Source organism: Hyperoodon ampullatus, assembly GCF_949752795.1.
Source record: "Hyperoodon ampullatus genome assembly, chromosome: 4".
In the NCBI taxonomy this organism is placed as follows: Eukaryota; Metazoa; Chordata; class Mammalia; order Artiodactyla; family Ziphiidae; genus Hyperoodon; species Hyperoodon ampullatus.
The window spans coordinates 110,534,611-110,559,891 of record NC_136917.1 but is presented as its reverse complement, the minus strand read 5'-3'; the positions used below and the strand labels follow the sequence as shown (position 1 = coordinate 110,559,891).

Sequence of the window (25,281 nt, the reverse complement as noted above, 5' to 3'; positions counted from 1 at the left end):
ACATACACAAAAAGCAACAGATTTTACATGGATTCAGAGGACAGGAAGAGGACATGAAAAGGCAGACAAATTTATTTTCTTACCAATAAGGGACTATACTTTAGCTTTCCTGGACAAATAAATGTGTTGTGGACCATAAAGAAGAAACATTTCTTTGCTTACTCTTGACAAAAGAAGCCCTGTTTGAACCATCCATTAAAACGTACATGAGTGCCTACTGTGTGCACAGCACAAAAACTCATTAGCCTATTTAAAAAATATGCTGAGGAAAATCACTGCCTAACTGGAAACTAGTATATTGGTTTTCTCCTTTAAAGTCACCAAAGCAGAGTTCGTTAAGTCCATATATTAGGTGCTGTGCTGAGAAGGTGATCATGGGAAGGAGATCAAGTTAGATGGATAGTCAAGGTGCTGCTGCAGGTGTTAACAGGTCCATGTTCTGTGGGGTACTGAGATTTGAAGAAAGCCAGGAGTCCAAAATGCTGAGTACTGGTGTGCCAGAGCAAGAGGTTGGAATCAAAACCTCCAAACACTTTGGATAGGATTGAAAGTAGAGTGCATTCTGCTTTAGAACCAGCAGACCTAATGTTGTAGATATTCATCTGGTGATGTGGTCTTCGGAGTTCTGATGAATAGCTGTGTCTCAGAGTTGGTGTCTCGGATACCTTGTAGACCCAGTGTTGCTTCCCTTGGGACATTTTCTGATTCAGAGATTCTTCAAGAAGGTCTTGTGTGTACTTCTACTAGGTTAAGTGTTTAATTTAAATGAGAGGATATAGCATCACCTGCATTATGGTAAGTTCTTAACACAGTGTGGACAGTTTAAGGTGACCCCCAAATTACTCCTCTTTGTGCTGTTGGGCATATTTCTCATAAAGATGGATTGTAACGTACATAAACTTTCTCATGTAACTGAAAGATGTCTTACATTTATTTTCCACTCAAAATTACTAGACAAATATATGACATTTAAAACATTGGGGATGATAATTTTGAAAATTGATAAACATTAAGCAAGACTTATAAACTATTTATCTGGGGTGTATTAGTTAGGTTAGCATATACTTAGTTGCAAATAATTGAACTTTCCCATGATAAGCAGAAAAGGATTTATTGGAAGGGTAGATTGTAGAGTCAACTGAAGGCAAAAGTTTAAGATGTCTGCCTCTCTTTGGCTTTAGTGGTATGGAATGGGGTTCTGCCTACCACTTATTTTGGAATTTATCTCCCAAGTAGTAACTATGTTTGGATGCTGAAAAATCAAATATTCACTCTATCTTCATCTACTTAACACTATAGATTTATATGAGTGTTTTACATAAATGAAAAGCTTTTAATCAATGAATTTTTAATCATGATTGTTCAGTCTTTATTCTTAGTAATAATTGTGCTAATTGCTCTAGAAATAATATTGAACATCCATCTATCCAAGCATTGGAAAATATTTATGCACAAGACATGAAAATGTTTCTGGAATGCATAGATGAATAAAGGAATCAGAGATGATTGATGCCCTCAAGGAGCTTACAGTCTACTGAGGGAAACAAGACAGGTTTGAAATTCACTGTAACAAGTAGAATATGTTAAGGGCCATAAGAGAGGTAAAAATTGTCACCAGGCAGAGAATAGGTTAGTGGTTGACAGAGGCTGGGTGGATGGGTGGGGGAGTGGGAGAAATGAGAACATGTTAGTTAAAGGGTACAGATTTTCAGATATAAGATGAATAAGTTCGGAGAGTCTAATGTACAGCATGGTGACTACAGTTAACAATACTGTATTTAAACTTGAGAGTTACTAAGAGAGTAGATTGTAAATGTTCTAACCACATTAACACATATACACACACAAATGGTAAATATGTGAGGGGATGGATGTGTTAACTAACTTTATTGTGGTAACCATTTCCCAATATATACATATATCAAATCATCATATTGTACATCTTAAACTTACACAATGCTATGAATCCATTATATCTCAATAAAGCTGGGGGGAAAATTACCACCAGGCCTCAGAGGGCAGAGATTACCTTGAGCTGGAGGGATCAAGAGAGGCCCTGGTTGGACTTGGGATTTGTCCATGCATTGATGAGGGAAAGGGCAGCCCTGGCCTACTAAGAAACCTAGGAAAGGCAAAATTCTAGATACTCCTAGGTTAGGCAATGCTGGTAGAGACTACTAGTGACAACAAAAACAACACCACAATTAATATGTGTGTATCACTTTATAGTTTACAAAGAGCTCCTGGGTACTGGTCAGAATGCAAAGTCTGGAGCTGGAATGCCTTGGTTCTGATTTCCTCACTCTGCTAATTACTAACTATGTGACCTTGTGGAAGTTACTGAACTTTTTGTTTCCTTTCTTTCATCATCTAAAAAATGAGATAATAATAATAATACCTACTTTATAGAGTTTTAAGGTTTGTGAGCTAATATGTAAAGTGGAGCTTGGCATGTAGTACCTTCCAGTAATGCTGGCTGAGTTCTGTGTCTTGGCCCTCACAATAACACTGTAAGATAGGAACCGTTACTATCCTCAAGTACAGTCATACAAACTGAGTGCTCAGCGGGGTTAGATGGTTTATTTATTCAAGGCTACATAGAAAACTATGGAGTTAAGACAAACTCTTTAGCCTTTTTATTTTACTGCATGATGCAGTAACCAAAATTTAAGAAACATTAAAGAGAAGTTGCCATAATCTATACTTCTGGAATTTTCATTCAGATTTCTTGAGGTTAATAAAGACTCAAAATGCAAAAAATGTATGTAGGAATAAATAAAAATTACAGAATTAGCCAGCATAGTAGCTGATGTGAATGTACATGAACAATTAATACTCATTTCATATCACAATATAATTTTCTCACTGAAGCAAAAATGAATTTTCCCGTTTGATGGAGCATCATCTCTGCCTTACTGTGGAGTGTGACATGAATTTTTATAGACTTCAAAGCTCTCTTGAAGACAATATATTGAATAATGACATATTTCATTGTGAAAAATCCACCCTTTCCTTTTTATTTCTAGTGACCACATTCAGAACATTATTCTTACATGTACTCTAAATAATTTATACTCTCTCTAATCTTCTTTTTAGGAGTTATGAAATTTTAGTGAAAGCATGCACTGCAGGTTAAAGGTGACTTCAGCATGCTTGCACTAGCATTAGGTAGTGCTAGTGAAATATCTCATGCTGTTATTTGATTCATGAAAACTAATAGCCCTGAGAAATTTAATTTAGAAAGCTGAACATTTTGAGTAATATATAGATTACTTGACATGTAGGTTATTATTCAATTGAGAGATTTTATATGAAAATGTTAAATTAAATGCTACTGGCAGTTGCTAAAGATTGTACTTTTTAATTATTCTATTTTTCATCCAATGTCTCTGCCTCTTTTGTCATTGACATTTTATTATAGGTTGCTGAGAGAATATTCCTTTAGCTCAAATGTGTATTATCATTCCAGGTGATAGAAGCACATAGTAGGCACTCAATAAACACTTGTGAAACTAATGACTTTAATTTACCATGCTCACTTTGTAGGTTGCTGCTGAAATTATTTCAGCTTCTACTTCTGTTTTTCAAGTATGCGAGGGATTTTACTGAGCTTCTCAGCTTCAGTGTGATTAATGAGATTTCTAAGCATGTTGAAATTGGTGCTATCGAATATCTTGGGTCTGAAACTAGGGAGTTGTTGATTGAGTATGCTTATGTCTCCTCTGACTGAGGCCAGATGGAAAAAATAGACCCTATAAACAGGGCTTAAAGTTCTTGATTGAAGATAACTTCAACTGAACATGAAGGCACAAAATAATGTTTCATAGTTTGACCAAGTATTTGTTTATGTCCACATTTTAATTTAATTTTATTTTTATTAATTTTTATTGAAGTATAGTTGCTTTACAATGTTGTGTTAGCTTCTACTGCGCAGCAAAATGAATCAGCCATACATATACATATAAACCCTGCCCTGTGGATTTTCCTCCCGTTTAGGACACCACAGTGCGTTAAGTGGAGTTCCTGTGCTTTACTGTATGTTCCCATCAGTTGTATTTATGTATTTTATACATAGTATCAATAGTGTATATCCACATTTTAATTTTAAGTTAAAGTTTTGGGTCTTCAGTTTTCATAAATAGATAGATTCAAAATCACAAAATTCTTCATGTTTCTGCCATATTTAAGGTTTTATGATGTGATTTAAAAAATATATCTGACTATCTCATTTCAATGATTTCAGTGGGATATCTGAAGGCTCCATTTTGGTTTTGTAATACAGTCATATTTGAATATATTTTGCATGTCAATTGCATATGTCATGGTTTTGAAGATATTGCTGATCAGGTCAGCGTTTTTTGTCTTTGAATACAGGATCACAAAACTAACTTTTGTATGCTTTTGCTCTTGAAGGTGTGAGCTATGACTAGGCAAACCGGTGATGAGGGCTTAGGGAAAAGAATCCACATGATACTTCATTAAATCATTATTGTCATATCTGTATGTGAGAGACAAAGCTATATTACCCAGATCTTCCATAGTGTAAATGGTTGGCAGAAACTGGAGAGATTGACACTCTTGTCAAAGTAACTTGTGCAAGCACTCATTTGATCATCATTAATATGTGTGTTTTTAAACAGTTTTCTAAACACATTAGAGAATCCAATCACATCCATTCACTTAAAAAACACTCTTCTCTTCGTAGCAAGCAGGTAGCACTCTTATAGACATACATAAAAGAGTATCATGCATCTTTCTATGTTTTGAACTTATTTTTTACTCCTTGTGATTATCTCTTATTCTGAGCTAACCAGGTCATTTTTTAATTCTTATATTTAAGGTGTTAAATTTTTTTCTCTAAATTAGGTGTTGCTTGAAAACTTATGACACATACCCTTAATTCTAGCATCAAATCTGATGAAAATATTCTATAACATTTGTTTTGGGTCTCTCCACATTGTTGCTAGGCTGCTGATTATTGCATTTTGTATGAATATTTCTAGCAGAGTATGCAGGGTTTTGACAGTGGTAACAGCCAAACCGTTTACTCCATCCTTAGATTTTTAGCTGAAATATTTTAAGGAATAAAATTGAGATCATTACTGATTACCAGATTTTAAACCCAGCGTTCTTCTCTAGGTATGCAAAGCCTTTCCCTGTCTTAGAGGAAATAAAGTTAAGGAAAGCATCCTTTCACTTGTCATTTATTCAGTAAATATATATAAAGCATTTGCAGTGTGTGAGTGAGACTTAGAACTGCACAGCAGGGCTGCTGTGGTGAAAGGACAGATGCAGTCTTCACCCTCAGAGGCAGCACGGAATAGCAGGAGGAGCACTGAACTGTGAGTCCTGAGATTCCAGCTCCAGTGCAGTCATGTACTGGCTCCATAATTTTGGCAGATGTATTTTTCCCAAGACCTTGGTTGCCTTATCTATAAAATTAGTAATTATACCAGTAATAATATTTTATTATCCTACAACTTGATTTCTTTTAATTTTGACATCTGAAAATTATTTTAAAAGCATGTCACCTTTTAATAATTTGATTATTTGGTTTACTATTTGACACTGATGTACCTAAGATGCTATTCCTCTCTTCCAACATCAATACACACACACACACACACACACACACACACACGTGTATGTGCATATTTTGGAGATGTGTAGTGCTTGAGATTAAAGTTTGGCCCTATTCTGTAAATGTGTTCAGAAAATAATATAACACAGATATTGAAGGCAGCTTGTTTTAAACTTGTAGCTAAACATGACATTCAAATGTTAATTGGATGAATAAATCTTGTTCATTTTACAGACATGGAAATGTCAATGGAATAAAACAATTTATCACAAGATAATTGTTTCCTGCCACCAGATAAATGCCAAGATGAAGATACTTATTGAAAATGTATCAAAATATTCTACTGCTATTTATTGAAAATAAAGGATGAGAAAAGTTCAACTTTTCAGGTCAAACATGAGAAATGCCCTGCCTGTGGTATTAGTATATTACTGTATCAAACACAGTGTGCATGGTATAGCAACATGAGAAAATTCTAAGAAATAATGGTCTATAAATGAACCTTTGAGCTTTAAGGTATGAGAATTACTGGAATAGTGCAATGGGGGCTAGGAGATAACTAATATATATTGAACTCTTGTTATGTGCGTGACACAGTCCTGGTGTGTTCACTGATGTAAACTGTTCACAAGAGCAGGATTTTTTTTTTTTTTTTGGCTGCGTCGGGTCTCTCTTAGTTGCGGCATGTGGGCATAGTTACCCTGCGGCATGTGGGATCTTAGTTCCCCGATCAGGGATTGAACCCGCGTCCCCTGCATTGGAAGGCAGATTCTTAACCCCTGGACCACCAGGGGAGTCCCAGGAACACGATTTGAGAAGGGTTATTATCCTCATTTTTTCAGGTAAAGTTAAAAGCAAAATAGTAAATCAACTATATTTCAATTAAAAAAAAAAAGAAGCAAAATAACTTGCAGTCACATACAGGATAAGTGCCAATACTAGGATTCAAACTCAGCCCGGACTTCAAATTTCGTGCTCTTCTCCTACACCCCACATCTTTACTTGTACTCCATAAGTCTGAATGCAATACCTTTTGGTTTGGGGGGCTTTTGAATAGATTATTTCCCCAAGTTTTGTTGTACCTGATGACCAAATACTTCTTTGGATCTAATATGCTTTCTTTAAATGACATTGTCTACTTACCTAAAGAAAAGAGCACACCCATAGTTCTTGAGGTCTTGGTTAGCTCTAAATGGGCCAAGTAGCACTAAATTCTAATTTAAGACCACCTTCTTTTCAACAGTGTGTGATTTTAAAGTCCTTAGGTAATTCCCTCTTTCTGCTTTCTTTTCTGAACCTAGATGTCTATTTCTCCACTTTACTTATCTTGTGTCATAGTATTCTTCATAAAATACATTATTTGGGTGATTATGAATATAGGCGAAGTTGCTTAAACAAAGAAAAGGAGGTTTATTGTTCACTAAAGCTCTTACTGATCTCTTCATGCCAAGCAAGCCCTTCTCAAGTCCCTCCACCCCTAAGATCTCTTCTCCACCTGCCACAAACAGTGGGTGTTAATGTCTCCGTCCTCTGGACTCTCAGAGAACTGCAGCTTTCCTCTGGCAGTGACCATTCTACCTAGGATTTTAGTATCAATATTTACTGATATACTTGTCATAATTTCCCTAGTAGGGAGATACTCCTTACTAGGAGAAACTGTGTGCTTTCCTCCTCTCTATTCCCCATGGTACCCAACAGAGTGATTTGAACATTACAGATATTCAGCCAACAAAAGGGTGAAAGAAGCATGTGTATGGTCTCTGATTTAAGGATTAGAGGAAGTATTAAGACTTCAGAGGTATCTATAGTACACCCTTGTGAATATGTGAGTCTACCTGGTCCTTTGCCGATGCTTCTATTTATCAGTTCTCTAAAACACATTTGGATCTTATTTATTTTGTAAAAATTCCTAGAGGCAATAAATGAGCAGATAATTTAACTGTTAGATGGTTACAAAGGGGACAAGTTTGAATGTTTACATTTCCCTCAGGAAGAAAATAGTAATTCATATAGCACTCTTTTGATATATAAATAGTGTGTGTACTAGTAAAGATTTTTTAAAAATCATAATATTCTTTCAGTAGTTTTAGGTAGACATCAAGCACCATTGTATCAAATGGATTACTAACTGGCAGTCTTTACCATGCACTTTCACAGATGGAAGCCCTTTAGCTCTGAAGGACATATGGGAAGGAGTTCATGAGTGCTATAAGACTCGGCTGCTGCATGGACCGTGGGACACTATTACCCAACAGGTTAGAGAGTATTTTCATTGTATTATATGTGATTCTTTCCCTCTGCTCGTCTTTTCTTTTAGTTCTCTCTCCTACTTTTTTTTTTCCTGTTTCACTCCTCTACTTCCTTACAGATTTCAGTTCAAAGACAGTTTCCTTTAATACATCTTCCCAGATCCCAGAGGGCCTATCTGTTGTAAGCCCTCATAGCACCCTGTAATTTTCCTTCATAGTGCATCTTACAGGTTTAAATTATCTATTTGGATTTTTTGAAAAAAAATTTAATGTCTGTCGTTTCCATTATACTGTGTGCTCCCATGTGGGCAGACCCTGTTTTTTTTCCCCTCTTCACTGTATACCCAGCACCAGCACAGTATTTATCATAGAGTAGGTGTTCAATAAAAATGTATTAAGTAAATGAGAATAGAAACAAAGTTGGCATATTCACCAAGAAATAGATGATTTAGCTTGTGTCACCTGTAATGCTTCAGAGTTTTACTAATAGGTGCATTTGCAAAAAAAAATTAACTTTTGATTAATAATAAGTTTGCAATAGTGATCTGAAAAAGTTGAGAAAATAGATCTACAAAAGTAGATATAAAAATAGATTTGCAAAAGTAGAGAAAAATAGATTTGTCAATCATATAAGTCATTATTACTGCCCTGCTAAAATCAGTAGTTAATTATTTTAGAAATTTAAAAATACTCATCACCTTTCAACCAATCATGTTCTCTTTAAAAATAATTTTTACTTATATCAAAAATCTTATTTTTTCCCCAGCCTCTGTTAAGCTTAATCAAAGCTTCCTTTAAAAACGACTTTATCAGGGCTTCCCTGGTGGCGCAGTGGTTGAGAGTCCGCCTGCCGATGCAGGGGGCACGGGTTCGTGCCTCGATCTGGGAAGATCCCACATGCTGCGGAGCGGCTGGACCCGTGAGCCATGGCCACTGTTCTTGCGCGTCCGGAGCCTGTGCTCCGCACCGGGAGAGGCCACAACAGTGAGAAGCCCGCGTACCGCAAAAAAAAAAAAAAAAAAAAAATGACTTTATCAGCCATTAGAATTTTTATGCCCTCTTACGTGTTTGATCACAATAATGACAGTTTACCTCCCAATCAACTTAAGAATCCTTAGTATCTCATAAGTAGTTCTTTGGCAATGACTGCAAATGACCATTTTCTAGGTTTTAATTGAGGACAAAACTAGTTTTTAAGTATATGAATCACACTGCCCCTCAAATTAATCCTTTTCTTTCTCTTCCTACCGTCACCTTCCTAGTTCAAGCCCTGTTGCCTCATCTGGAACAATTAGTAAAACCTCCTACTTTGGTCTTCTGCTCCTTTCCTCCCTGCACCTTCCCTCTAGTCAATTTTTCCTAACCATGCTGCTCTTATCTTACCCACGTGCAAACCTGCAATAGCTGTCCAAGGGGCTATGGTATGTGGTCTAAATGCCTTGCTGGCGTTCCAGTGGCTGTCATTCCCTGGGTCCCACCAGCCCTTTCAAGCTTTTCTCCTACGCCTCCATGCTACACAGTTTCAGCTTCTGCCAAGCATGGCTGTTCACTTCCCCAAACCCATTTTGTGCAGTTTGTTCTTGGAATTCTTTCCAGGTTTCATGCTTTCCCGGTTGCCTTTGTTCTATCTTTATATATCCCCCTCGTTCTTTCGTATGTTCCTTTCTCGGAAACCACTTCAGCTTACAAAAATGGACCCCTCTGAAATGCCATTTCTGTAGACCAGGAATCAGTGGTTGCTATGAAGAAGGATAATATAATGAGATATATAAGCAAATCCATCATAAAGATTTTTGGCAAGAGCATTTTATTTTATGCAAAGTGTTTTAGATTAACCTTTAAGTATGTCAAGGTAAGTGCTAAGCGTTTCAACTTCCAGTGTCTTGTAAGTGACCACAAACTGTCCAAAAATGTAGAGTCAGAATCCACAGGACCCAGAAAATGTTTGGTTGTGAGAATGAAGGAAGATGGCAAAGGATAGAGGAAGGGAGCATCCAAAAATATATATGTATTTAACTTTAGGGCCTTTTTACTCTGCTCCTTCTCAATCACGTTTTACATTGTGCACCTGAGCCCAAATCTTATTTTTTTCTTTTTTCTGTCACTAGCATTGCTATTATTAATCTCCTCAGTGCAAACCTATAGCACAATTCCATGTGGTCTATGTCATTTGGGTTTTAATTCCACATGTCTCCATTCTGGCTTGTGACATATGAATAAGATTTTGAGGTCAACCATATTTTCTTAGTTACCTAATATGATGTTGCCAATAGATTTCATTCCATTGATGGAATTCCTAAGTTGCTAAACCAACCACATGAACCAATCTGTATGTTGATAGTTTTTAATGAAATTGACTAGTATCTTTTAGTTTCCAGGCATTTAAGCATCATACAGACAGCCTGTTAGCACACCATCTTTTTCCTACTTGTCAAAGTATGGTAGTAATGATCAAATCCTATCACAATAAGCATTACTATCTCAATATCAAGTATGAGGCCCACTTATTGGGAGGAATATTTGATATAACCAAACTACAACATAACTATAACATTTAGATGTTCCTTTGGGATTTGTCTTATTGGGATTGATCTTGTGGACAGGTATCCCCACTTTTGATAACACACTTTGTTTAAGCTTTAGAATTGCTCATCACAGTGTATGTCCAGGCATTGAAGACCTAGCAAGGGAAACTCGTTTGTTGTCATTGTACTAACTTGGTATTTGAAAGTCATTATTGAATATTTACTTTGGAGGTCTTAGCTTTTAATCCCAGTTTAGTTAATGGGTTGCTATTTCTGTTCTGCTCTTTGCTTGAGATCTTTGAGAGAGTGTGTCCTCAATTTTGTAAGGCTCCATGTGGAGAAAAAATAGAGTGTCCTCAGTGCTGTGAAGGGGAGGGTGTGACACAGCACTGGGGAAGAATGAGCTGATAGAATATTGGTGGCACCAAATAGTAGACACCATTTTGCAGGATTATACTAAAGAACCATTAGGTTGCAGACTGAACATGATAATAATATCCTGTCCTCCAGAGTGGCTTAAAAACAAAAGTAGCCTTTGCATAATATAACATGCATTTCACTTCATTTTCAGGCTTGACTGTGCTCATATAGTTTATTGCTCTTCATCTTTAGTAATCACACTTCTGTTCTCTCAGCATTTATCTTGATGATAAGGACCTATTCATGTCAGATATGAACTCTCTCTTTTGAAGACAAGCCACTCATGAATCTCATGCATTTGATTATGGTGGTTACTTACCTGCTTTTGTCCAACATTACAGACTACCTATTATCTCAACCCTGCAGCCTAATAAAGAACTTCCAGAAGAAGAAAGTGAACAGATGCCTAGATTGGATCTGCCTAAATTTGGTACAGTGAATGTTACAATAATAATCACTGGAAGGTGTGGGCTCTATGTTTGAGGTAAAGAACTCCTGTAATCTTGGCATGAGCTAAAATTAGATGATAAGAAGTCATACTTTCAATTTTACTCAAAGATATGTGTAAATTCGCATATCTTCAGATAAGTGTATCAGATAAGTAATTTTTTCTTACTGTCTCCTTTTTTTTAACTTTATATGGAAAATTACAAACATAATACAAAAGTAGAGGTAATAGTATAGTGCACTTGCAAACTAATGACCAATCTTATTATTTTGCTATCTCACCCAATCTGGAATTTTTTGGTAGCAAATCCTAGACATCATATTATCTCATCCATTCTCATCCATAAGTATTTAAGTATGTATCTTTAAAAGATAAGGGCTCAATATCAAAAAAACAAACAATGCAATCAAAAAAATGGGTGGAAGACCTAAAAAGACATTTCTCCAAAGAAGACTTACAGATGGCCAAGAGGCATAAGAAAAGATACACAACATCACTAATTATTAGAGAAATGCAAGTCAAAACTACAATGAGGTATCACCTCACACTGATCATAATGGCCATCATCAAAAAATCTACAAACAATAAATGCTGGAGAGGATGTGGAGAAAAGGGAAACCTCTTGCACTGTTGGTGGGAATGTGAATTGATACAGCCACTATGGAGAACAGTATGGAGGATCCTTAAAAAACTAAAAACAGAACTACCATATGACCCAGCAATCCCACTACTGTGCGTATACCCTGAGAAAACCATAATTCAAAATTACACATGTACCCCAATGTTCATTACAGCACTATTTACAGTAGTCAGGACATGGAAGCAACCTAAATGTCCAATGACAGGTGAATGTATAAAGAAGATATGGTACATATATACAATGGAATATTACTCATCCATAAAAAGGAATGAAATTGGGTCATTTCTAGAGATGTGGATGGACCTAGAGTCTGTCATACAGAGTGAAGTAAGTCAGAAAGAGAAAAACGTATAATAGCGTATAATAGCGTATATATGTGGAATATAGAAAAATGGTACAGATGAACCTATTTCCAGGGCAGGAATAGAGACACAGACGTAGAGAATGGACATATGGACACAGAGGGGGAAGGGGAGGGTTGGACAAATTGGGAGATTATGATTGACATATATGTACTTCCATCTGTAAAATAGATAGCTAGTGGGAACCTGCTGTATAGCACAGGGAGCTCAGCTCCGTGCTCTGTGATGACCTAGATGGGTGGCACTAGGGGTGGGGTGGGTGGGAGGGAGGTCCAAGAGGGAGGGGACATAGGTATACATAGAGCTGATTCACTTCGCTGTACAGCAGAAACTAACACAACATTGTAAAGCAATTATACTCCAATAAAAAAATAAAAGTGAATAAAAGATAAGGGCTCTACAGAGATGTTTATAGCAGCTTTATTCATAATAGCCCAAATGGAAACAACTCTGAAGTCCTTTAGGAGGTGCCTGGTTAAACAAATGGTGGTACATCCTTAGCACGATACTACTCAGCAATACAAAGGGACCAACTATTGATACGCTTAGCAACCCGGATGAATCTCCAGACAATTATTGAGTGCAAAAAGGCAATCCCCAACGTTTGCCTAGTATATGATTCCATTTAGCTAACATTTTTGAAATGAGAAGATTATAGATTGGAGAATAGATTGCAGTTTTCAGAGGTTATGAGTAGGAGGAAACTGGGTGTGGTTATAAAAGGCAATGAGGGAAACTTGTGGCAGTGGAAATGTTCTGTATCTGACTGTATCAATTTCAGTGTCTTGGTTGTGATAATATATTATAGTTTTGCAAGATGTTACCACTGGGGGAACTGAGTGAAGGGTATGAGTGATCTCTTTGTATCATTTGTTACAGCTGTGTGTGAATCCACATTTATCTCAAAATAAAAAAGTTTATTTAAAAAAGGTAAGGATTCTTAAAAAACATAACCACAATTCTGTTATCACAACTAAAGTTGTTAATAATTTCTTAATATCATTAAATAAGCAAATGTTTGAATTTCCCCAATTGTTTCCTCTTCCCTCCCTTCCTTCCTCCCTCCTTCCCTCCCCTCCTCACCCTCCCTTACCTCCCCTCCCCCATCTCCCTCCCTCCCTCCTTCCTTCCTTCCTTCTTTCTTCTTTCCTTCTTTCCTCTCTCCCTTCCTCCCTCCCTTCCTTCCTCTTCTTTTTTTAAATAGTTTCTTTGAATCAGGATCCAAATAAGGTTTATACATTAAAATGCTTAACATCTCAAGACTTTTGAAGCTAAAATTCTCATTCCTTCCTTTCTTTTTTTCTTGTGCGTTTTGTTAAACAAAAAAGGTTGTTTGTCCTGTAGTATTTGCAGTCTGGATTTTTTTTTTTTTGATTGTATCTCTGTGGTGTGTTTACTATGTTCCTCCCTATTTTTTATATATACTCCTAGTTAGATCTGGAAGCTTGATCAGATTCAGGTTTAGTATTTTAGGGCAAGAATACTTCATCGGTGATTCTGGGTACTTTTATAAGGAGGCACATAATATTTGGGTTTTACTCTGTTTTGTGATGTTAGCAGCCATTGATGATTATTGCCTAGACCCATTAATTCATTAGAGGGGTTGCAAAATGGTAATGTTGTAATTCTATCATTCATTATTTATTAGCTGGACTACTTCTATAATGACAGAGTTTCCCTCACCAGCTTAGTTACTTGAGGTGTGCTTTGTATAGAAAAGGCAGGATAAATGCTTGATTCTTTCTCTTTATGTTCTACCTTTCAAGATAATGAGTTGGTTCTCTAGCATCCTCCAAAGATGACCAAGAAAGTTTTTTTTGTGAAGTCATGGATATAAATGTTTTATGTATTTCAATTCATTGTAGTGATTACCTTTATTGATGCTTGGTTTGTCTCATCTTTGGCCAGTGTCAGCCTCTCTCTTTTTTTTGGGGGGGTGGTGGCGGCTGGGCTGTGTGGCTCGCGGAATCTTAGTTCCCCAACCAGGGATCGAACCCAGGCCCACAGCAGTGAAAGTGCTGAGTCCTAACCACTGGACTGCCAGGGAATTTCCATGGCCAATGTAAGTCTCTAAGTTGGCTCCTGAGTTATTTTGATACAACCCAAGTAGCTTTGATGGCTTCTTGCTTTTTTTTTTTTTTTTTTTTTTTTTTTTTTGCGGTACGCGGGCCTCTCACTGCCGTGGCCTCTCCCGTTGTGGAACACAGGCTCGGGACGCACAGGCTCAGCGGCCATGGCTCACGGGCCCAGACGCTCCACGGCATATGGGATCTTCCCAGACTGGGGCATGAACCCTCATCCCCTGCATCAGCAGGCGGACCCCCAATCACTGCGCCACCAGGGAAGCCCGGCTTCTTGCTTTTTGATATGACAAGTTGATGCCCAGACTTGGGCATTCTCCAAGGAGGCTTGCCCCCTTCCAGAGTCTTTATCTAGGTGCTGCACCAGACGGAGTGGATTTAACTTTGGGCACTACCACTTACTAGCTGTATGACCTTGGGCAAATTACAAAAACTCTCCGTGTCTTATTTTTCCATTAAAATTAATGGCAGCATCTACATAGAGTTGGTAGGAAGAGTAAGAGAGAGGGTTGTATACAAAACTCAACCTGTGTCATCTCCTTTCAAATATATTCTTTCTAACGCCTGAACTGTGTGCTCTAGATTTGGAAAACTAAGACTTTTGAGGTACCGTGTTTTCTGATTTTACATGTCTGGGGAAGGCTGTCCAAGTGCAGGTAAATGAATGGGTTTGGGTGGATAGAAGTGGAAAGAAACTCAATGATTATTTTTCCATGTGATCCCACACAAGTGCTGTGAGAGAACTGGACCAGGAGGAGCCTTGAATACACATTCTGCATGCCCCAAATACCACTAATTTCATTCTGAAGATGTTAGCATGTTTAAAACATGCAAAGGTATGAGAATTAATTTCAGTGAGTTTTCATATTTCCATGATAAATCTCTCAGGGTAAAAAACCAAAACACACACACACACACACACACGCACGCACACAAACACACACACACCCAACAAAAAATCTAAAACTCCTTAGGTACCCTTTGGTAGATAGATTGCTTTTGACTCTCAGTGATACAGGAAGTCACTGGTTAAGGATTTTTAAATAACGAAGCTTGATATGTTGCCTGGTGATTTATAATGATGGCTGATAAACTGATGATTTAATTGTGCTTCCTCTAGTAATAATCTTAAGTGCTCAAGTGAAGTTCCAGTGATTGGCTTTCTTCTGAACTCAGTCTCCCTAGAGTCTCTAGGCATCTCTTTTACACAACATCCGATAACTGACTATTAACTGTTCCTATTTTAAATAATACAAATCAATTAAAACACCCAGCTGTTTAACAAAACTTCTCAGTGTTGGTATAGGTCTCAGTGGGTATTTCCTGATGGCTCATAATGACATCAATTTAGTGCACCTGGTAGGATCAGTGTGAACTGGAAGTGGCTTAATTCTTAAATGACAAGAAAATTAAGAAGCCTTTATGGATTGCTGCTGCTGCTTCAGAATCACTGCCAGCTCCACTGCTGGCTCTTTCACGGTAGTTTTATTTAAATGGGACTGCAGACATCATGTGATTGTTTTCTCTGTAATTTGCTACTAATTTGTTGATTCTGAGTTTCTAGGTATTTATTCTGGACATTAATTCATCACCTTAGTGGGTAGGTTTATAATCCTGTAGTAATTATATCTATCTTGCAGACTTTTTGTAGAAACTCTCCAATGTTTTAACAGTACTCAGTAATTCTACCACACTTCCCTGTTTTAGGAGAGTGAATGCTTCATTGTGTGTAACTTTGTTTGGTATCCTGGGGTAATGATGACAGTGCTATTTTCCTTTGTTGGTAATTATTTTTAGATTGTCAATCTGCACATGCATTGTGGCTTTTAATGTTTATTGAATGTTGATGCTGTGGATTCCATACATCATCAGAGTACTTCACTCTCCATATTCATTTTTTTTAATCAATTCAGAAATATCCTCTGTCACTCACAATCTATTGTGCTTTTCTTGTTTGGGGGTAAAAACACATTTTTGTAAGTTTTATTTGTTCCTCAGACTTTCCTTACATTAAGAGGTACATGAAAGTTCTTTCTCATTATCTTTGACTAAATAATTAATTTTTCTCAAAATTTTTTTGACTTTACACCCTGGAGTGTTTTAGAAAATCTTAACATCATACTAAATGCTATTTAGGCATTGATATAATATTACTTTCTCATCCAGCTTTTGATTACTAAGTTAATTTCTAAAATGTTTTATTTTATTCCATTTCAATGAGAGTTCAAGATACATAGTTAAACAAGGAATGTATTTCTTATAATAGCCAGTTTATTCATTTATATTTGGGTCTTATTTCTTTAAATTGAAATTTATTTCAGTAGAGAATAAAAACAAGAGACTGGTTAGTTAATGTTTTTTGTTATATGTATATCTGGTTGAGCAGAATATTGCTTAGCTTTTTACCATCAAAGTTGCACTTTTGACTCAGCATATGACTTGAATTTATACGAGGGCTTTCTTTAAAGAATTTTCCAGCATTTCATTGATCCTTAGAACTTTTATTCTTAAAAAAGGAGCAGATTAAGAAATAGAGAGATAGATCTAGAGAACAAACGTATGGACACCAAGGAGGGAAAGCAGGGAAGGGGGTTGGTGGTGGTGGGATGAATTGGGAGATTGGGATTGACATATATACACTAATATGTATAAAATAGATAGCTAAGGATAAAAAAAGGGAGCAGCTTATAAATGTGAAAATAAAATACCATTTAAAATATTTAATAATTAATTTTAATATTACTCATCTTACTACGTTTCATTTTGATAATTACTACCATCAATTTTTAATTTTTAATAAACATCTTAGTTCCAAAACTTAAAGTTTGAGGAATATTTATATTCTCATTTCTAGTTTTTGAGAAAGAGGTTATTGATGGGTGGGCTGTAAAGCAGCAGCTAGAAGCAGGTAGACAAGCCTGGGTGAGTGGAAGGGCAGGCACAGGACCCCAGAGGGGATGGAAGATGGACTCTGCAGACAGGCTTATCCATATATCTGTAAGGGTATAAGCTTCCTAAGAAAGATGCTATTTGTTTTATCTTATTTTTGGCACAGTGGTTGCTGCACATTCATATTCTGTAATACAATATTCCACCTTTAAAGAAAATCCTATTTCCTACCCCTTTTGCCTTTTCTTTTCACCTGTTATTTTCCTGGTTCTTTTCCATGTCAGCTGTTAAATTCCCCATATTACATTTGCAGTCTATATTTCAAAGTTTAAAATTTGGCAAATAAATAGAGATGCTACCAAAGTATATAAAGTGTGTTTGCAAGTGATTACAATTATTTTATTGCATGCTGATGTTATTTTTTCAGTACATTAACTAATTTCTACTTCTCTCTGTCCAATCTGAGTTTCAAAAATATTTAAAGTCGTGTATATACATACACTCAAATGTAAGATTAATACATATACTCTAAAGATCAAAGCAAGTGAGTAAGAACTAAGTGATAGAGGGGAAAAGACAGTTTTACAGAAAACCTAGACTAAGGGACATATCTGAGCTTTCTAGAACAAAATAGGGAAAAACAAAAAAGGGAAAGCCAATTAAATATGTTGCTTTCCTTCTGTTATGAAATGAAAGTTTATCAAAAGAGACAAACCTTTTTCTTATATTAAACTTCAGGAAGATAATTTTACAAATATAAAAATATAATCTCCTTTATACATACTACTTAAGCCACCTTTAGAAGATGGAGAGGGAGTGATGTTCAGTTGTAATTGTCTGGGAGAGTTATAGTAATGTTCTGCGTGTGTAGATTTACACTGTAAAGGTCCTTATTAGCAGCTTGCCATTCAAATTCAGCCTGTAGATGTATTTTGAGTATTTTTGAATTTGAAAGCCTTTGGACTGGTTATGTGCTCTGTAGTTAATCATGGTCACTTCCCCTTCCTATCGCCTTATACCCTATTTCACTTACTTTGCCCACCTGTCTTCTAAAGGCATATTGGTTTGCCTATTCCGATATTGAAACAAGACACAAAGAAAGTTTAGAGATTATGTATGATTATGAATATATGAATCTTAGTACATATCTTGGACTATTTTCAAATAAACGTGCTATCACTTGAGCATAAAATTTTTTAATAACTTATTTTTTCTGATTAAAAAAGTAATACATATGGATCATTTTTAATAAAATAAGAATAGCATAAGGAAAAAATAAAAATTGCTCAATCTCAAGCATTATAAATTACCACTGTTAACCTTCCAGTGTATGGCTTTCTAGAAATATTATATATATATTTCTATATAATTATATATATAATATATATGTTCACACATATGTATACATTATATATAAATATACACAAACACAAATGAGATCATACTATGCATCTGATTTTTTTTTTTTTGAAGTTTACATCACAGCTATCTTTTCATGCCAGTATTTAAATACATCTAAATTTTCCTTCTAATAACTGATTAGAATTCCATTCTAAAGCTATACCATAATTGTTTTAACCAATTTTATGTTGTGAACATTGAGTTCTTTTACAATTGTTTGTATTATTAACAGTTCCTAAGTGAACATCTTTGTACATAAAATTTATGCAGTTGTCAGATTATTTCTTTGGAATAAATTCTTAGAAGTTGAATTGGTGAGTCAATAGGCATTCACTTTTAAAGATTTTGTTAGATATTCCCATGTCAATCTCAGAAAAGATGTACTAACTCCTCCTACCAGCAGTATATTAAAGAACCCTTTCCCTAAGTGCTGGCTGACACTGGCCATAATTGTTCTCTTTAACATGTTACAATCTGATGTCAACCAGACTTCTGATTGGAGACATGTATCAAACAATCGAACACCAAAGTTACTGATGAACGAAATGTAGGTTTTTCTCACAGTTGATTGGCACATACATTTTAGACACTGAGGAAGTCGATGTATGGTCAGAATTAAATGGTCTGCTTTGCATTCTTGCCAAGACATAGTCTTGTTTCTGCCATCCAGAGAAGCCTGTAGGAGTACCTGCCAGCAGGGCTGAGGCTTTTCTTTGTAACCTTTCTTAGGTTTGCACAAATGATTGAACAGAATCCATGGAAGCACGGAAGTCCTGCTCCTTTAAGCATGGAAGATAAGCTCTTGGATGGCAAGATTTTTGCAAGCTGGAGTTGTCAGTCATCCACCTCACCCAGATAACAAGACAGGAGTGGAATATTTGATAGTAACATTGTATCAGCGCAGGCCTGCCAGGATGAGGTTACTATTAATACACCTCCCTCCAAACAATAAAAGTGTTAGCATTTTGAATACTTTCAAAATACTATCCATTTGGGTCCTGAAGAACATCTCCTAAAACTGACAAATTTGGTTTTGGCACAGTTGTGCTTGAGCTGTTCCCCCGGCAGTAATTGGCTGTGAGATTAATGTATTCTTTAAGTAGAACCAGGTCATCACCATATAGACGGGTGCTTGTCTTTCTGTTTGCTGTCACAGGAAATCAAGTACTCACTTCTAAAAGCTCAATCAAATTGGAAATGAATTTAAAAGTGTGGGGCATGAATGCAACTCTATTATATAACCTTTTAAGATTAGAATTTATCTTGTCTAAAGGTTTTTCAGTCAAATAGCTAACACTTAGGGAGCATTTCCCAAGTGCCAGGTATTCTAAATATTTTACATTTATTATTTCACTTAATCTTCTGAACACCCATATTAGGTTGATTCTATTCTCCGCATTTTAGAGAAGGGGAAATCAAGGCATAAGGACATCAGATAACATGCTAAAGGTCAAACGTCTATTAAGTGACAGAACCAGGATCTGAACTCATGTTCATGAACTCATGAGTTTGAGAACTGCAACATTACCACTATGCTTTAGCTCCTCCTGCAATGTTTATCTTATTCTCAAGATGTTATCATATAGATCTGATCCATTTTTGTGTCATGGACCCCTTTGAGAATCTGATGAAAAATCCAGGACCTTTTCCTTGACACAAAATTTTGCAACCCTATTAAAGAAGAACATCCAAATCTTTGGAATTTGTAGGGGCTGTCGTGGATTAGAACTCAACATCCATTCCACGCTCCTTCTCATGTTCCCTTCCTGTATTGCAGAATTTGTTAAGTTAAAACACCATTCTCCATTTCCCTCTTTAAGAGGGGTCTGAATTTGATTTAGGTTCATCATACTGGTTGCATTCGTGCAGGATTTGGAAGGCAGAAGTGTTGGAGGCTGTACTTTGTTGGAAGCACTGTGGGTCATGAGGGTTGTCTATGTGGCTCCAGTGTCCAGTCACTAGCTTTGGGTGTGTCAAGAGGCAGTGGATGGGGCGACCATTTTGCTGGTGTGAATTGCAGCAGGGGTAGCGTGGCCCTGGAGGTGGCTGCAGTAGAGGCAAGTTTCTGATCATGGGAGTTGAGAATATGATTCTGGAATGGCAGATTCCTGATCTGAAAAGAGGCATTATGTTCCATGGTCTCCAGTTCTCCAGGGAGGCTCTGGGAATTGTTCCTGAAAAGTAATCTAGAATGTGTTTATTCAGCTCTCCCAGTGAGGGCTTCAATTAGACAGAGGAGATTCCATTTTTTGCAACTGAACCTTGACTGATACAATATTATATAGATTGACCTAAGGATAGTTTTTTCAACAGGTTGGGAGTTTGGCGCTGAATTCAGAAACATTTGGGTTCTTATTCAAGTTCTACTTATTAACAGTGTGACCAAGGACAAATTATTTGACATTTCACCTTTCTCTTTCACAAAATGGGAAATTATTTCTATATGGGGACTATTATAAGGACTACTCCATTGGGTTGTTGTGAGAATTACTTGAGTTAATTCATGTGATGTGCCTAGCATAATGCTTGACACATAGTTGATGCTAAGAATGTGAGCTCTTATTTATCACTAATCCTTAAATATTGTGAAAAGAAAAAGCAGTGGGCACAATTTGTGTTTTGGATAAAATACAGCACTGCAGTGGTCAATAGAATAATTGTTGAGCTTCAAGTTTCCTACAACAATATATTCACAGGCTCAAACTGATAGTTTATTGAGGAGGAAGCTGATATAGAGTACTTATGGGTTATATTCACTTAGTTAACTAGATAAAAAGTTTGGTAGTTCTCATTCAAATAGCATTCAAAAAATTCTGGTAGCTAATCTTCCTCAGGAGAGACCTTCAGCTTTAGATGGCTATTTCAACATGCTGCTTTTCATGCGATATGGTTGGCAAATCATGGGAGGGATGTCCTAAGGCTGTTAGACCAGAAGTAGCCCATCTGGGCCTGTGAGAATCCATCCACAGTGCTGCTCTCTGAGCCATGCCATGAGCACTTGCACTATAGAAACTGTAGTTGTTATTGGGCTTGTGGCTAAACCTACAGCTTCCCCTAGAGATACAGAAATGTCTTAACATATCCTACAATACATCTAGAATTGATTAAAAAAAATTTTTTTAAAGTAATGCTGGGGGCTTCCCTGGTGGCACAGTGGTTAAGAATCTGCCGCCAATGCAGGGGACACGTGTTTGAGCCCTGGTCCGGAAAGATCCCACATGCCGCGGAGCAACTAAGCCTGTGTGCCACAACTACTGAGCCTGTGCTCTAGAGCCCGCAAGCCACAACTACTGAAGCCCATGCACCTAGAGCTTGTGCTCCACAACAAGAGAAGCCACCGCAATGAGAAACCCGCGCACCACAACGAGGAGTAGCCCCCCGCTCACCACAACTAGAGAAAGCCCATGTGCATCAATGAAGACCCAACGCAGCCCAAAATAAATACATAAAATAAATAGATTTAAAAAAATAGTAATGCTGGGAATAAATATTTTAAAAATTGCTACATGTAAGAAAATGAAGTAGATATTAAGGCTTATTTTCCAGTAGCATTAAAGGGTAAGGCAACACAATCCAGGTACAGTTTGTTCAATTATACTGAATAGCTAACAAGGCTAACTAAATTAAAAAATAAAAGAAATGTTTTTCAGTTTAAGGGCAAAATGTCTCCAGAAATTTTGCACCCTTTGTGCAGTAGAAATTGTTTCATTAAATTACTGCAATATCCCCAGCATTGCACTAGTAATTGTGGTGGAGCCACAGGAAGTACAGGGTATTTTACCTGACTAGAAAAACTTGTGTTATATACTGAAGAGAAAAGGGTAATATACATGGACACTGTGAGATAAACCACTTCCTGGCTAAAGGAGTTAAATGGAATACATGTCTAAGTAGCTTCCTCTAATCAATATGCTCCTTTCTGCCAGGCTTTCTCCCCATCCCCACCCCACCCCCATCCCCAGCCTTATTCAGATAGTCTTTAACAGCCAAGAACACCCTCACATGGCAGTTCAGGCAGGTTTTGAAAACCTAGACTTATTAATATACAGCCAGTGGGGAACTCCACGACAGGACAGCCGGACAGTCAATGCTGTAGACCTCAGAAGGTTGCTTATGTAACCAGTTTAAAGGTTCCGAAAGCCTTCCTCCTCCACTGTGATTTGAAGGTGGTCATAGAATCAAATTAATTGCAAACAGTTGTTAAAGGAGAACATCTGTTTAATTAAGAGTCCTGTAAAATGATCACTTTGAATCCTCGGAAGTCCATCTCCTAGGTAGAAATAATCAGCAAAGTGCAATTATTTTCCACATTTTATTTGAATTTCTTCAAAGGCATGTTTGACATCAGTGTCACCATCAGGAAGGGCTAAGTGATCAAAAGCACTGTTCTCTTGAATATGTGAATATTTCCCCTTGGACTTTAATTTAGGAGATTTAAGTTATAACTTTAACACAAGTTTGGCTGTTGTTTTCCCCATTGATCGAAGTGGCTATCCCTAGAGGTGTGGACCATATGGAAACCATCTTCTCAAAACAGGTCCTGGGCTTCCCTGGTGGCGCAGTGGTTGGGAGTCCGCCTGCCGATGCAGGGGACGCGGGTTCGTGCCCCGGTCCGGGAAGATCCCACATGCCGTGGGGCGGCTGGGCCCGTGAGCCATGGCCGCTGAGCCTGTGCGTCCGGAGCCTGTGCTCCGCAACGGGAGAGGCCACAATGGTGAGAGGCCCGCGTACCGCAAAAAACAAAAACAAAAACAGGTCCTTCTTCTACTGATGAAGCTTTAATCAAATCATTATCATTTCATACACTCCCATCTCCTAAAGTTATTGTGTCAGCTAACTTGGGTTTCACATTGGGTTCAGGGAAGTCCCATGTGTGAGTGGGGGTATCTTGGGGCTATTCTATGTGTATGTTAGGGTGTATATGAGGGTGTGAGGGGGATGAGGGGACATATTTGAAAGAGGCCAGGTAAGGTAGATGGGTCTTTGAAGCTCTGCCCCTTACTTCAGTCAAAGCACCTCCACTTTCTTCTGTTTTTTAGTTCCTTGTAAGGTTTTATTTGCAAAAAGTGTTCTGCTGCTTTAAAATGTTTGAAAACGTCTGAGCTAGAGGACATATTGCCAAGATATAATTCAAAAGACTGTCAAGTTAAAGCTATACAACTAACAGTGCTTTGTTCTTTGACAAGGGGAATTTTAAACATGTCAAGTCTATCTTTTGAGAGTTGAATCAGGAATATATAAGTCCATATTATTTCCAGCAGGTTGCTCAGAAAAAGATCCTTTTGGTCTTAACTGAGATCATTGTGGCCAGGCTTACCTTTCCATCTGTTGTAGTTATTTTTTGTGGAGCGTTGAATAAAAATAGTTCTTAGAATCCACAGCCTTGGATATGACAGTTCATTCTGTCAAACTGAGGCAGATTCTAACAACTAACGATAAGGCCCAGAAGGAAGGTGATCAGGGTATTTGAACTGAGCTCTCCATCCTGGCTTTTCATAGGAGAAAAACTTTTGGCCCTCTGGGTATTTTCTGGAGCTCCTTTATAATCAGAAAATGTAGCCAGTTAACTTTGGAAACTAAGGATCTTAAGTTTCTACAGCTGCCAATAGTGTCTCCCTTGCTAACTCAACTTACCTGTACTTTAGATAAAGCTCGCCAATCTGCATACACACCAATGTAGTTCAGGGAGATCATCCAGGATGCCCCTTCTTCCTTGCTTATGTGTAGTCTGCTTTCACCCTTGTCTCATTCATGCCTGGTTTCAAGTACTTTGTTGTGTAACCCTAGTACCGATCTTCTTTTGTCCTATGACCTTGGTACCTGAGAGATGGCTTCCTGATGCACAAACCTCAGCTCTCTCTTGTGAACATTGGCTTTGGTCTTATTACTTGAAGAAAAATCCTCCTATCTTCTTCTGGCCCACAAACAACAAATTTGGCAGGACCTACCTAACCATCCCAAACTCTTCAGCCAAGATGGGAGGTTTTCCAAACCAGTCTAAGGACAGCAGTGGCTTTCCAGGTAATGGTTTGGAAATCTTAGGTGCCCCTTATTTTATGTCTATCTGTCTGTCTATATCTATTGATAAAATGATCCATATGCCCATACCAAGTTCACATTCAGGGTTCAGAGGACTAACCTCAGCTGAATCGAGTGCCCTGAGCACTCTTGCCAAAGGCTGGTGTTTAGCAGGAAGTAAAATCCATTTCCTAATGTTTGAATGTTCTCTCAAGGTCCTGGTTACTGCATGATGTTACATGCTCTATCCATGGAAGGAGAAGCCCTCACATATTTTGGAGTGAAAAATATGAGGAAAATTGGGAGAGAGGGAGGGACTGGGTCTGGGTAAAGTTGATTAAGGGGATTCAGCTGTTAATGTGGTATATTTCCCGCTAGGTTTTCATTTAATTCACCTGCTCAATTCTAGATTTAATTTGTAGACACTCTAAGTAATATTATATCATAAATAAGTGAGCAAAAAGAAACCAGATTTGCATTTAATAACCAATAAAGAAGGCTAGGATAAGGATGCATATTTTCTACAGGTTTTCTGTAGTTTTGATGTCAACTTTGGACTCACTCCCAAAAGCAAAGATTCCACAACCTGAATTCCTGGTCTAAGAGGTTATTCTTCTTTCATTTTGCAACATTCTAAGGACAGGTAGCTATTGTATTTTTTTAAAAA

General features: G+C 37.3%; 1 protein-coding gene across 1 annotated transcript in view; it reads left to right on the top strand.

Moving 5' to 3' along the window:
* ATG10 (autophagy related 10) overlaps positions 1–25,281 on the top strand; it is a gene marked incomplete at its 3' end in the record, with an annotated part of 229,136 nt that overhangs the window by 144,732 nt on the left and 59,123 nt on the right. Inside the window, exon 5 of the mRNA XM_079703821.1 lies at positions 7,739–7,836. Within this exon, the coding sequence (XP_079559947.1) occupies positions 7,739–7,836 (98 nt within the window). The remainder of the gene's footprint in view (positions 1–7,738; positions 7,837–25,281) is intronic.